At 37.5% G+C, this 14078-nt stretch overlaps 2 protein-coding genes across 13 annotated transcripts in view; both read left to right on the top strand.

Annotated features, from left to right (window-relative positions):
- The window catches only part of cars1 (cysteinyl-tRNA synthetase 1), a 15863-nt gene extending 10193 nt beyond the window's left edge, over nt 1-5670 (top strand). For both annotated transcript variants that reach the window (XM_060859081.1, XM_060859080.1), the window contains 10 exons: nt 256-359; nt 1875-1972; nt 2118-2307; nt 2912-2980; nt 3133-3214; nt 3346-3426; nt 3724-3791; nt 4175-4234; nt 4776-4859; nt 4951-5670. In XM_060859081.1, the coding sequence (XP_060715064.1) occupies nt 256-359; nt 1875-1972; nt 2118-2307; nt 2912-2980; nt 3133-3214; nt 3346-3426; nt 3724-3791; nt 4175-4234; nt 4776-4859; nt 4951-5079 (965 nt within the window). In that variant the 3' untranslated portion in view covers nt 5080-5670. The remainder of the gene's footprint in view (nt 1-255; nt 360-1874; nt 1973-2117; nt 2308-2911; nt 2981-3132; nt 3215-3345; nt 3427-3723; nt 3792-4174; nt 4235-4775; nt 4860-4950) is intronic.
- Nucleotides 5671-6871: 1201 nt separating this feature from the next.
- fhod1 (formin homology 2 domain containing 1) overlaps nt 6872-14078 on the top strand; it is a 47055-nt gene continuing 39848 nt past the window's right edge. For all 11 annotated transcript variants that reach the window (XM_060859067.1, XM_060859073.1, XM_060859075.1 and 8 more), the window contains exons 1-3: nt 6872-7202; nt 8694-8800; nt 11306-11370. In XM_060859067.1, the coding sequence (XP_060715050.1) occupies nt 7038-7202; nt 8694-8800; nt 11306-11370 (337 nt within the window). In that variant the 5' untranslated portion in view covers nt 6872-7037. The remainder of the gene's footprint in view (nt 7203-8693; nt 8801-11305; nt 11371-14078) is intronic.

Here is a 14078-nt window from a genome sequence, read left to right on the forward strand (position 1 = left end):
ACACACACAAGGCGGAGGCGGGAATCGAACCCCCAACCCTGGAGGTTTGAGGCGAACGTGCTAACCACTAAGCCACCGTGACCCCCACACAGGTATTTGTTCTGCATAATTTGTTGACAAGTGGGTCACACAGAGCAACATCCCAGGGCTATTCTGAGGTTTTTATATAATAAAAATTGAGATAAAAAATTAATTTTAAGTTCTGAAAATATGAGCTTCTTGGAAACTGTGTGTTTTTTACTGAACTGTCCACAGCGAGGCAACTGCGCTTGGCCTTCCTCATGCACTCGTGGAAGGACACACTGGATTACTCCTGTAACACCATGGAGTCTGCCATTCAGTATGAGAAGTTCATGAACGTGAGTCATTTCACCGTCATCAACACTGCAGACAGGGAGTAGCATGCAGGAGTGATGACATGCACACTAATAATCTTACTTCGGCAGAGAAAAGCTTGCTTTTGCATCAACATACCAACATACTGGTGGAGGAAAGTAAATAAATCATTTGTATTAAAGAGGCTTGAAAGCAGCTCATCAGCAGGCTGTAAACATGTTTCAGTTGTCCCTCTAAATACTGAGGTGTACTAACAAACTGCGTAACGTTGTGGGTTAAAAAAAGACATTGATTTTGAGTTGAATTCTTGAAATTTTTGGTCAGAATATTAAGAGTGTGAAGTTTTTTGTATAGAGATTTTTCATCTAAGGGGCCTCCGATGTCCATGTTTTTTTAAACAAAGTCTTTTTATTGTTTTAGTTTCAGTTTCACATTTAAATTAACACAACAACAAAGAACACCCCCTCCCCCCCCACCCCATACTGGATCAATAAGAGATGTAAACAGTAGTCAGGTCTCTAGGTAACATCATACAATTCTTGACACAGGTTTGTGTAAACAGTTATACAAAATTGTCAATTGACACGTTTTCAAAATAAGACATAAATGGCATCCACATGTTATAAAACTTCTCAACCGACCCTTTTATACTGTATGTAATCTTTTCCAAATGTATATGACACATGACCTCTCTAATCCAGAGTCCATATGTTGGTGGGCATGAATCCTTCCACCTACACAAAATAAGTCTTCTAGCTAGCAGAGAACAAAAAGCGATCATGCTCACCTGGTACCTGCTAAAAGAAGCATCCACCTTGATCACCCCAAATAATGCAGTCAAAGGGCCGATGTCCATGTTCTGTAGCCAATTCAGGGCCGAGGACTTTGCCCTTTCTGATTTCTTTGTAATTTTTTATTATTATTTTCTAAACGGAAAAAAGGCAAAAAAATTGTTTCACATATTTTACAACGTTAAACGTATTTATAAACTGATCAGAAGCATTGTTTCTTATTCTTTAATTCATAAAGAATTATTGTATACAAATATGATTAATTATATGTAATCATTGAACGACTGCTGTATTATTAGAGGAGTCAGAGCCTTGGGACATGTTGTTACTCGAAAGTAATCAACTTCTCATTAACCTGACTTTTCAAGCCACATCCCACCGTTCTGTGCAAAAATTTCCTTTAACAACATGCGCTGAGGGTTTTTCTTTTTGTGTGTGTATACAGTATGTTCCAGATGTCACTAACACAGTATTAGTATTCCTTAATAATGAAATAGTTCAATAAAAGAATTACTTGCAGACATAATTAACTTGTTGCAATAGTTATGACCGGATAATGACCCTACAGAATAAGGATATTATTCAATGAGTTTCTGGCTACTCGATTGCTCGAGATGCATGTAAATGCTTTTTGGAGTTATATTATCTTGCATCGATCATCATCGTCGTCATCGTCGTCCTCGACTGAGCAGTTCGACATCCCTACAGGAGTGTGTGTTAACACAATGTATTTCTTTACCTCAATAGGAGTTCTTCCTGAATGTAAAAGATATCCTGAGGACTCCCACCGATATCACGGGGCAATTTGAGAAATGGGAGGCGGAGGAGATCGAACTGAACAAAAGGTTCGCGTTCTTCTTGGCTTCAAAAACATGTATATTTGCCAGAATTCCTGCTGCATTTCTGCATGCGGATTATTTATGCTTGCTTTTGAATTGTGAATGTGTTACCTTTCTAAACTGAGGCTTTCTGTATTGTTTTTATGTCTAGTTTCTATGAGAAGAAAGAAGGCATTCACGAGGCTCTGTGTGACAATATGGATACACGGACGGTGCTGGAGGAGATGAGAGCTCTAGTGGGACAGAGTAACACTTACATGGCTGCCAGAAAGAGTGCCAAACTCCAGCCTAACCGCATGCTGCTCCAGAGCATCGCTCGCTACCTCACCGACATGTTCAGGGTGAGCATGCACTGAGCACCGTACCATACAGTTTAGTGTTTACATCAGTAGGTGACTGTATGAGTCTAGCAATAACTCTGTGTATCTATAATGATAAGCGACATGCATTTGAGGCACCGACATCTAACTCGTCAACCAAAATATCACAAATATAAATAAATGTATCAAACCAAAATAGGAAATACCACAGCGTTTAACATACAGTAGCTACATGATTATAGCACTTTCTGGGCTGGCTACATAGCAAAAATAGCGATGTCATTTTATGCGCATTTAAATATCAAGTGATGTATTTAGTGGTAAAATGAAACATGATTTAAGTTACAAAATTAGCTTTGCATTGTATAGCCTACATATTTCAAATGTATAGACACACTACACCTCCCTCTAGTCCTGGAGCACCATTATATTAATTATTTGCACATTTACTGGAATTTCTTACAGTATTACAGCATGCCTGGGAGATATTACTCACTGTTACACACACCACCCAGGTTTATGTTCAGTTACACAGTCAAAGAGACACTGGTGAAAAACGTCCAAATCTGCACAGTACTGAAGTTGCTTATGCTTTTTTTTTTCCCTTTTCCCCCTCTCGCTCCAGATCTTTGGGGCAATCGAGGGAACAGAACCCATTGGATTTCCTGTTGGAAGAAATGACCGAAATGTCGATGTAAGTAAAAGCAGCTTGTGCTACAATATAGTTTGGTATCGTTTGTAAATTCAAGGATGCGTCCTTGGCCTCTGCTTGTAGTATTTCACTTGTAGATCTAGATCATATTGGCAGTATTTATATATGACACCATATTTATTTGTGCTTGCCAGCTGGAGAGTACAATCATGCCCTATGTAATGGTGCTCTCAGACTTCAGGGAAGGGGTTAGAAAAATTGCAAGGGAACAAAAAGGTATGTTTTTCCCCATCTGTGTTATAACTAGGTATCATTCTTTTTATTTTATTATTATTATTATTATTAATTAATTTATTTTTTTTGTGAATGTAAGTGTTGTGACTTTTTTTTTTTTTTTTAATTGGAAGTTACTGAAGTACTGCAGATGTGTGACACAGTGAGAGATGACATCCTGCCTGAGCTAGGAGTCCGATTAGAAGATCATGAAGGTAAACGAAGCTCTTTCCGGAAATATTAAATAAACGTTTCCTCATAAAAAAAAATGGTGTCATCGGCATTTATACACTTTGTGAATCAGTTCCGTGCATCAAATATAGTTCTATGATCAAACCATACAAGTCACTGTCTAAGATGTTGTTGTTATTATTATAAAAATAAAGTTTAAAGAATCATGTAAGGTTTATATTTGTTTTCCTCAATGTTTGCAGTCCCATGATGAATTTATTAAAGAATTAAATAAGAAAAAAATAGTAACTGAGCTTTTGCTTTCTTTGTTATTTATGAAGGACTCCGCACTGCGGTGAAGCTGGTGGATAGAGAGACTCTACTCAAAGAAAGGGAGGAGAAGAAGAAGGTAATTAACATTGTTTGTCCATGTCTCTGCATTTTTACTATTAATATATAAATATTACATTTGTATATGTTGTATAAAATGTTTTGCGTTATAAAACGTAAGATTTTTCGGTATTTAAAATGACACGTCGTGTAGCTGATAATCCTAGAAAGAGGAAGAAAAAAAAATGCTGGGTTCATGAAAACTTGATGACTGGTGACATGAGTGAGTGTGTATGACTGTCTACAGGTCTCAAGTTGCAGGGCTTTTTAACTTTGGCTTGAATTACATCGAGAAAATCCGGTTAAAATGTGTACACAATAATTTGATGTTATGGTACAATCTGCATATTTGTTTTTAATCTTGTTTTAAATAAATGCTGTAATTCTTTCTTATGCTTCCAGCTGGAGGAGGAGAAGAGAAAGAAGAAAGAGGAGGCAGCCAGAAAGAAACAGGAACAGGAGGTTAGAAGACCTGATATTTTCCCAGACAAACGAACATCCAAAATTGACTGTTTTATTAGTAATTTTACTCATTTTACTCATTTACTATTTACTTTAAATAACATTTTTCCTTGGCTTTGAGTTCATTCCAAAGGTTTGTGCACATTCAGGACAAAAATACATTTTATTTATACCGAACTAATTTTGTTAACAACCAAAATGCCAGTTTGAATTGCCTTTAAATCTGCCTCCTTTTATATCGTCAGAGCAGTTTATGGATCCCCTTCTTCATAAAATTTGCCTTTTCAATCGTGTCTGTAGGCAGACAGGATCATACCAAAATGACCTTTCAAAATATTTTCTGTTGATGTTTTATTTGTCTTCTTGTTTCACGTTTTCTTTTTTAACTAATAAAAAAAACTGGATGGAATTTATGGGAAAATATTTTACTTTAGTCAGTGCATCTCACAAAAGTTCAGATATGTTACCTGCGTAATAGAGGCTTGAATAAACGACCTCTGTCACAAAAGGGAATTTTGTCAATACTCCTTCCCTTTTATAGATGGCTAAACTGGCAAAGATGAAGATGCCACCTAATGAGATGTTCCGCTCAGAAACAGACAAGTACTCCAACTTTGATGACACGGTAACATCGCCCTCGTTTTCCTGTAGATTTGAGAATTAAGCATGTGTTTAAAATTGCTTATGGTTTATTCCTTCTGTATTTTAACGCACAGGGTTTCCCTACACATGATGCAGAAGGAAAGGAGCTCAGCAAGGCACAGACCAAAAAGCTTCGCAAGCTTTACGAAGCTCAGGAGAAGCTGCACAACGAGTACCTCCAGTCAACCCAGAACGGAAGCTGAGGATACTGGAGAGCTGCATCAGTCCGCCCAAAGTGTCTGCTCTCCTTTTGTCATGTGATGGATGTTCAATATAAAACAGGAAGAAATTCAGACATCACTTGTCACGATGTGAAGGCAGCATCTATAGACCTATGTACATGATAGGAAAGGGTTGATGTATAAACATTGCTTTGGAAACTAAGATCTAAGCTTTGTTTTAAAGCTGGTGAATGTTGAAATGCTGTTTATCTAATACAGAAGGCTTTTATATGGTATTTAATGAGCAGCAAAATTACTGAATTGTTGGTTGTAGAGCATCTTCATGTATGTGAAATATTAGCCATTAATTATATTACAAGAGGCAGATTTTTTTCCCGAAAACAGTGTTTGAAGTTATCAATAAAATGACTAACTTTACCAGCATAACGGCAACAGGTATAATATAAACTGTATTAATGGATTGTAAAAAATAATAATAATAATGACAAAGAAAACAAAAAATCAAGTTTTTTTAATGATTGTGTGGTAAGAAAGATTTTGCTCACGGCACAAAGAGTGTCTATGCAGCAATTCAACCAAATGAAGTGAAATAAAAACAATATTGTGAAATGATATCTATATTTTTGTCACTGATCTTGATGCTTGTTTACAAAATGGATGATATAGGATTTTGAAAATACTGTATTATTTTTTTCAACTTCAGCTAATGATTAATAATCTGGACCTCTTGTCTTTTGAGTGATGTATAGACACAACGAAAGTTTTCAGAGAAGTGTTATAGTACAATAAGACATTTACTGAGAATTTAGAATTCATTTGGATTAGTACTTCGGTCATGCAGGATTAAGAATTATTGCACACTGAGTTTTAATTGCATTTATAATATTACATAAAACACGTTTTTTGGTTGTCATCCTTTTTAATATACATTCAAATATATGCATTTTTATGGAGAGCACCATGGTGCAGATATTTTTGCTCCTGCACATTTCAAGGGTCCATGGTTCGATTCTGAGCTTGGATTCCTGGCTGTGCCAAGTGTTACACGGTCCCTCATTCTCTATGTGGGTTTCCTTCTGCCTCCCAAAAACATGTCAGTAGGTGGATTGGCTTCACTAAATTACCCCTAGGTGTGAATACACGTGTGCATGTGTCATGTGTGGATCGGCATCCTATCCAAAAATGGTTTTCAACCTCATGCTCGGGTCTTCCCAGGGCCAGATCCACGAAACCCTGACACAGACTAGTCAGTTACTAAATAGATGAATTTATACAGTTTATATATATGTGGATTTTCAGCAGCCTGTGGGATTATTTTTTTTATCTATAATACCTGGTTAGTAGTACACCTTTGCTTTAATCCACCAGATTTATCTAACCAGGTGTGTTCGAACAGGGAAATTAATCAAATGTACAGGACATGAGGTTCTCCATGACCAGGCCTGGGACCTGTGGATTACAGTGTGTAACTGTATACAGTACCATGTGCACCTGTATGGTGAGTGTATGGTTAAATAGCCCTCTGATTAAAGCAGCGCCCCGTTAGGTCATGGTGAGACCTGCACCTTGTGTACGGGCTACCTTTACTAAATCTCAGCCCTGTATAGTATATGGTTGAGAACTCCGAGAGTGTTATATTGGGTATGATATTAACTAATGACGCTGTATGTGTGGCGCGTCTTAAGCCATCAGGAATTGAGGACTTTTCTGCCAGGTGTAATTTAACCCGAGGTGTGCTGGCACTTTAATGAGACAAATGGGCGGAGCTCTGTCTATTTTCTAGCCGTGTTTAGGAGTTTCAGCTGAGTTCTGTGTCGCTGTGTGTGTGTGTATGTGCGTCTCAGTGCGCGTCAGTGCGCGCCAGTGTGCCATTACCAGGAGTTTCCCTTCGAGGCTGCACGATAAAACTCTTGGCGTTAATGGAGCTGTAATTCCGCACTGTGGTTGTGAGGCTCGGTGTTTTTCTACAAGTCTCAGGCATGGCGATTATAACGTGTCGAGTTCAGTATCTTGACGACACGGATCCGTTCGTGTGTGTTAATTTCCCTGAGCCTCGGAGACCTCCTCAATATGAGCTTAACGAGTTGGTGCCGCTAAATGTGCAAATCGCTGGCGTCCAGAAACATCTCCAAGCTCCTCTGAAGGTAAACCTCTCTTTCTCTCTAACTATTTCTCTATCTCTTTCTCTCTGTTTGCTCTCTTTCTCATTTCTTACACGTGAAAGCTAAATAAATTGTGGTTGTTTTTTTTTTTTGTTTTTTTTTAGCTGTTCTGGTAGAAAATACATGTAAAAGTTTTCATTGATCTTTATAGGGTCCATTCCAGGGTCCATTCCTTTCCAGGGTTCATACAGAGTCAATTCCAACACTTACTACACATACACACAGGATTATGCCTGATCCACAAAAGCAGTTTCGGTTTGTTTTGGATTGCAGGTGATTTTCTGAATGACAGTTTGTTATTTACTCTAATAAAAAGGACTAAGGCGCATTTGTTACCATCAGGCGTTAAATGGAGGGAGGGTTGTGGAAGCTCCGATATGTTTTGTAGGTGCCAAAACTTTTGTAACGGTCCCCTTTCCCTGATGGGCTCTCAGTTTAAAACACCTTTTAGTATCAGTTTCCGTCCTGTAAATTGAATTCCTTTTCTTTTTTGTTTAGGTATCAAATTAATGCCAAAATATTATGGGTCTTAATGATGAAGTCTTTAAACTAGGACATTTGTACCCTCAGAGAGCAGGATACTAAACATGATACACTGCATTCATGTTTCTAAGAGACAGAAAAATCCTAACATGCTGAAGATGTACATTTGACGGTACTACACCAGGACATGGAATAGTACAGATTGGTGCATTTCCTTCTGAGACTGTAAACTTGTATACACAGCAAATTACAGCTAATACTGACTTCACAGCTTTCAAATGAAGATCGTTCCCTGTAAAGTAGTGTGAAACTGTTTATATATACTACTATGTGCATGCAGATTTTCGCTTTGACAGTTTTTAGGAGTGGTGTCTATGAATGAAAACCAAAAACAAGGCAAAGGGATGTAGACTTAACTCAACAAAACCTTGCACATATTTTTTGGGCTTGTGTTTGTGTGTATGCACTTGATGGACCTGAGCCTTAAGGAAAGGGTGGGATCTGTAAGCAGCAGATAAGGGGAGAAGGAACAGCTTCAATTATCCTCATTATTAGAGCGAACGTGGCAGTGTTGACGTACAGCACGGGAAATGCAGCGAGATAAGACAGGGGAATCTCCTCTCTGTCCATGCAGTGACTGTTTGTTTGGACTGGATAACGGTAGCCAGGAAGCGTTTCCATCATTCCTGATTAAGATTCAATTGCTCAGCCTTTTGAATAAATTATTTGGTATGGACTAACATTTTCAAGACGTTATCAGAATGTCCTTTGTATAATATTTTTGGATTGTATTCTCTCCAGAGACTGATTTAATAATATGGCAGTTGTTACCTTTTCATTGTAAAGGATACAGGTGTCATATTGATAGTTTTAGTAATGAAAGTGTGGACAAAAGTAGATATGAGAGAGAGGAAAATAAAAGTGGGGGAGTGTGTGTGTGTCATGTCTATGCTTTTTATAGCTTTGATACCTCTTTTCTCCGTCACTCAGTTAGAAGAGTGTACACTGCAGGTGGCGTCTAATGGAAACTACCTGGATCTGGAGACCTCACTGGCAGAGCAGAAGGATGAACTGGAGCAATTCTATGATGATTTGGCGTAAGTCTTGATTAGCTGCATTTCCATTCAGCTGTAAAATAAAAAATTCAAACCAATAAAACCTCAAAAATACAGTAAGAAATAATGAATAATCATTCTGTAAATATTTGTACAATATCACATTTACATGAAAATTAGTCTTTGTATCAAGTTTCCAATGTAAAAGTTTCCATATGTACATATTGTAGAATTTACTGTGTTTTTTGTTCAATCCCATTACTCATTCCAAATTACTCCATCACTCATCCACTAACATGTTTCACAGGAAATTCTTTTTTTTTTATTTATTTATTTATTTATTTATTTATTTCAGGAAAATTGGTTACTGCCCATTTCTTGTATTTCATGTGCTGCTATCATAACTGATTTCATATCCTGGGTAAAAACTACTTCATATAAGATGGATATGTTGATTTATTCTAAAATATAATAAATGTATTCAGTATACATTAAGTCCTTTTAATATAATGTGCCAAGAACTCTTTGGTAGAAGCATGACTGCATTTCTCTTCTGTCTGTCAGCTTGATGTCCAGTTCTGGTGCTTTTGCATTTTTGTCATGTTTGTAAATCAGTTAAGAAAGGACGGGGCTTTACAGGGTTGAGTAATAATACTGAGAGAAGAAACAAATAAGCTCATAATGGCCATGATAATTCTGATGCTCACCCAAACATACACACAGACCTATACACTCATGCTCACACTTTGCTCGAGTGAGCTTTCCTTGTGTGAGATCTTGGCTCAGGCCAGGAAGTCGACCACATGACTCGCCCTCATTCATGTAATCTGCAAGGGTACCTTCTCTTTAAGCTTAAAGCAATATTTAAACATTCAAATTTAACAATCACTTCACCACTGTGTTGTTGGATAGACTTATAAGAAATACTTATGGCTTGATGGCTTGAACCACATGAAGCAATTGTGTATTTTAATAAGGTTGAGAAGTGAAAGAATTAGTTGGGTGAATGTGATTTGATCAAGCAGAAGAAATATCAGGGTCAACTTTTTTTTGTGTGTTTTGTTTTTATTAGCCTAAAAACATCTGCAGCTACTATATGTACTTCTGAACTATAAAAATATCTTCTGGATATATCTCAGTTGTAATCTGTTTAATCCCAGATCCACACTCTTTGGTTTGTGTGTGTGTGTGTGACTCTGGCACTCATTACGAGGCTGCTAGGCTATATTTAATGACTTATCATTTTTATTTCAGTTTATGAACCCAAATTCTCAGCAACAAAATTTCTAAAAGTTGTATGAGGATCTAGAAACTACTGATGACCTCATTGTTTGAATTGCTCCAGAAACATTTACTACTTGAGGAAAACAAAAATCATCTTCAGTTTAAAAGTGTAATGTTAGTGTCTAGCAGTTCAGTCGCCTTAGCAGTTCAGCTTAAAATGCTTGTCACTGTTGGCGTAATAATGAGACCTTGACAAGAGCCTGACTATTGATTTGCATAAATCAGCATCGCAAGCACTTTCATGCTCTGTCTTGCCTTCAGTTACATTCTCTTGATTTTTTTTTTATTTCTTTTTTTCATCTGTTACACCGTAAACCCAATTTTGTTTTTCTGAAATCTGATTATCAACACTAGTTTACTGATTTTTCCGAAATGATTCGTAAATGATGGTAAATATAGTGTAGTATGTGCAAGCCTAACATGCTTTGATTTATTTATTTTTTCTGGCCACATGTGGTCCTGTTCCTGGAGAAGATGAACGTCGTCCTAATTTTCCGCTGAGATAGTGAAGCAGGGACCGTGAAGTTATGCTGAGAAAGCGAACATAGTAGCCAAGGAAGGAAAAAAAAAATCTCTGAAAATGATGTAATCACAGGCATTAGTAAAGAAGGAAAACTGTTAGGAGGCAATAAGTAGACTTGGTTTTTCATGAGCACTATTTTCCCAGTCTGTATGCATGTAGTGATCAGTTACAAGTTAGTCTTATAAAACTAAGGTTATGGTGTGTGTGTGTGTGTGTGTGTGTGTGTGTGTGTTCAGCTCAGCAAGCATGTGGTCATAGCTGGAACTCAATCAGGTTCACGCTGTGTAAGGAGAGCCAGCCCTGAAAAGCTTCGTTTGAAATAAAGCATGAAAAACAAGACTGTAATTTGCTCTGTATTTTTATGTTTTGCACCTTTAAGAAACTCGAATGTATAAAGTGCTCTGATTTTAGCAGCTGACCTTCATGCAGCATAGTTTCCATGTCTGTCCCATGATTCTCCGCAGTATGACTTTCCAAATCCTAATACCCATGTTGACCACCTTGACTGAGCGCATGTGTGGCAGAGTCATATATATCATTCTGTAACACTTTCACATAGTCTGCATTAACACTCCTTTTCAAACATCTGCATCAGGTTTGAATGTGTTGGAGACGACTAATAAATGCGGCGCTGACATAAGCAGTGAATAGTCTCAGTACTCCCTAAAAGTCTCTGAAGTATTTTGGCTACCAAATGACTGCCTGCTCATCCTATACCATTTCTGTCTCTCTGTTTGCAGCATTGGCAAAAAGCCCATTTTGATCCTCCGAACTCAGCTGTCAGTACGTGTCCACGCCATCCTGGGTAAGAAAGTCTTCTTTTCTAACTCTTGTGCCATCTGCAAAAAGGGAAAAAGTTCTGGGAAGGATTTTTGGAAGACCTTCTCAGTCAGTGCTGAGATGGCAAAAAAAAAAAAAAAGATCCATGTCTTTCCACTGGAGTTAAGAGTTTTCAATTCAAGGAGCCTCCAAGGGATTGTGGTTAGAAATATATTTATATAAAATCCCTTTTTTGGTTTTTCTTTCCCATTACCTTTCACATCCTCCCTACACATACCATCTCATGAGCTGGGCAAGTGATCATGGCCATTAATAAAAGGTCTATTTTGTGCTCAGTGTATTAAAGATTATGGTTTGTACATGTCAGATCTAGGCACTTAAAATGCTTATTGAAAATGAATGAATGAGTGTCAGGGCTCAGTATATAGAGTAAGTGCAAGACCTTGTATAATTGCTTTACAGCTGGATTGTGTCCTAATATTTATACTTCTTTAACCCATTTTCAAATTTCAAAATCACTTTTTTTGCATTGCATATTAAGTTATACAAATCTAAACATAAGCACCAGTCAGATTCAATACAAAGGGGCCTGATGGGTATGAAAAAGGCACATATGCTAAAATATCTGAAAAGCCACTTTTTTCTCTTGTCAATCAGAGCAATAATAGCCAATCACCTTTGAGTTTGTGTATGTGGAAATGGGTAGCACGGTTCCTGAACCAGCAGATTGAAAAGATGTGGAAGATTAGTGTCAAATCCATGCTATAACTTTCACCTTCCCTGGAGAGTCGACATCATATGATTGAGGAAAGTTAGCTAGTGGGTGGGAAATGGCAAAAACCAAATTTGGAGGAAAATAGCAATGCAGAAACTTTTTTTTTTTTTCTCAAGAGAAGATGTGTTCCTCGTTGGTGAATAAAATACTTCAAAATACCAGTTTGTAAGTGTTTTTCTTATATAGCCTGTCTAGGTATTTGGTGCTTGTTTTGTCTCCATGGTGGCATAGAATGAATCACATTGGACAATCAAGGCTGGCTGGCATTTCAGTGTTAAATGTGTCACTTCTTGCATCTTCCCTCTGATGCTCTGTGTGTTCGGGGGAAACTGGTTTGTAATTTGTTGTTATAATGCACTGTTTTCAAGAGGAGTTCCTGTGTTAGCATTGTGCCTTTCTGCTTTGAGGTCTGGAGTTTGAAATATTTAATCAGTGTTTCTTTTAGTCACCAGTATGACAGCTGGGTTTGGTGTCTTGTTCCATGGCACAGCCTTGATCTGGAATCTCTAATGCATCATAAATAGTTTGTCTTGTACCTTGATCTGTAATCTCTAGAGCATCATAAATAGTCTGTCTTGTACGGGTGAACATATTAATAGTCTGTTGTCTGCTGGATGCTTATAACACCAAGACAAATGGGCACAAGGATTGGAAAATGAGGCTAATATATGCAAAATGACTGGACAAATTCTATTGCAGGAAAAAATGTCAAACTCTGTTTAGATCTTGTAGATGTTGGCTATCAAAGATGCTATATTGAGTATGTGTGACTTCACAGCTACTTTGGAAATAATACAGAGAACTTGCACCATTCTGTTAATAAATTTTCCTACTTAACCTTGTCTATTCATAGGACTCATTAGAGCAGTACTGTGACTTTGCCTTTTGAATAAATTACGCTGCTGAGAATTATTTAACTAATACCATATCATTATAATAACACCAAATAATATATGAATACATGTCACACTCCCTGCAAGAGTCATTATAACTATTGAAATTTACATGTGATCTGAGTAAACACATGAAACCGTAATTTTTAAACAGAAAAAATAAGTAGTGGACTATAGGGGCTGCTAATAATTCAACACACTTCTTTAACATCTGTGATTGGACAGTATGCTTGCTCTGTGATTATAAGTTGTGTAACTAACTTTATGACACATTTACTGAGTTTCTTAAACTAGTGGTTACTGTGGGTAATGTGGTTTAAGAATATAATTGTTCCAGCAGCGAAAGCTTGTCCCCACCTTAGTGAACTTTTGTTGAATAGAAAATACCTTAACACGACAGACCAGTTCACCAACCTTTTTGTTTAAGCTGCAGGAGGATAACAAATCTGCCCACATACCACAGTCGGAACTTTTTTCACCTTCAAGACATGGGCCTATTGCTTTATTTATAGCAAATATAAATTGACGCCCTCTGATTTACTCCTCCCTTGTTATTAATACCTATATATTATGGCAACTTCCTTTCACCAGATGCCATGCTAATTACGAAGAGCAGCGTCATGCTTTGTATGTTCTCGTTTGACACTAAAACTCCTCCTTGCATTATAGTACATTGGAATTCTAGAACCCTAGAACCTGTTACCCGACTCAGCAGGTAGCATTGCCTTCGTACAGCTCTAGGGTCTCCGGTTTCAACCTGGGATCAGGTCTGTGTGGAGGTGTGTGTTCTTGTGCCCATGTGGATTTCCCCCGGATTCTCCGGTTCCCTCTCATGTCCAAAAACCTTCCCTTTGCTTGAACCGGATGTTCTAAAATACAATTGGTGGGAATGAGTCTGTTCGTTATGTATTGTGGTTGACTGGAATCCCAACTAGGTATGCAGTAGTGAAGTGGAAGATAAACAAATTAATATAATATACATCAGTGGCACATATTCAACAAATGGTAATATTAACAAGCAAATCATTTAGTTTTTGTATTACAGTGATGTTAATTTGCCAGATG

This window comes from Tachysurus vachellii, chromosome 23 (assembly GCF_030014155.1).
Source record: "Tachysurus vachellii isolate PV-2020 chromosome 23, HZAU_Pvac_v1, whole genome shotgun sequence".
NCBI lineage: Eukaryota > Metazoa > Chordata > Actinopteri > Siluriformes > Bagridae > Tachysurus > Tachysurus vachellii.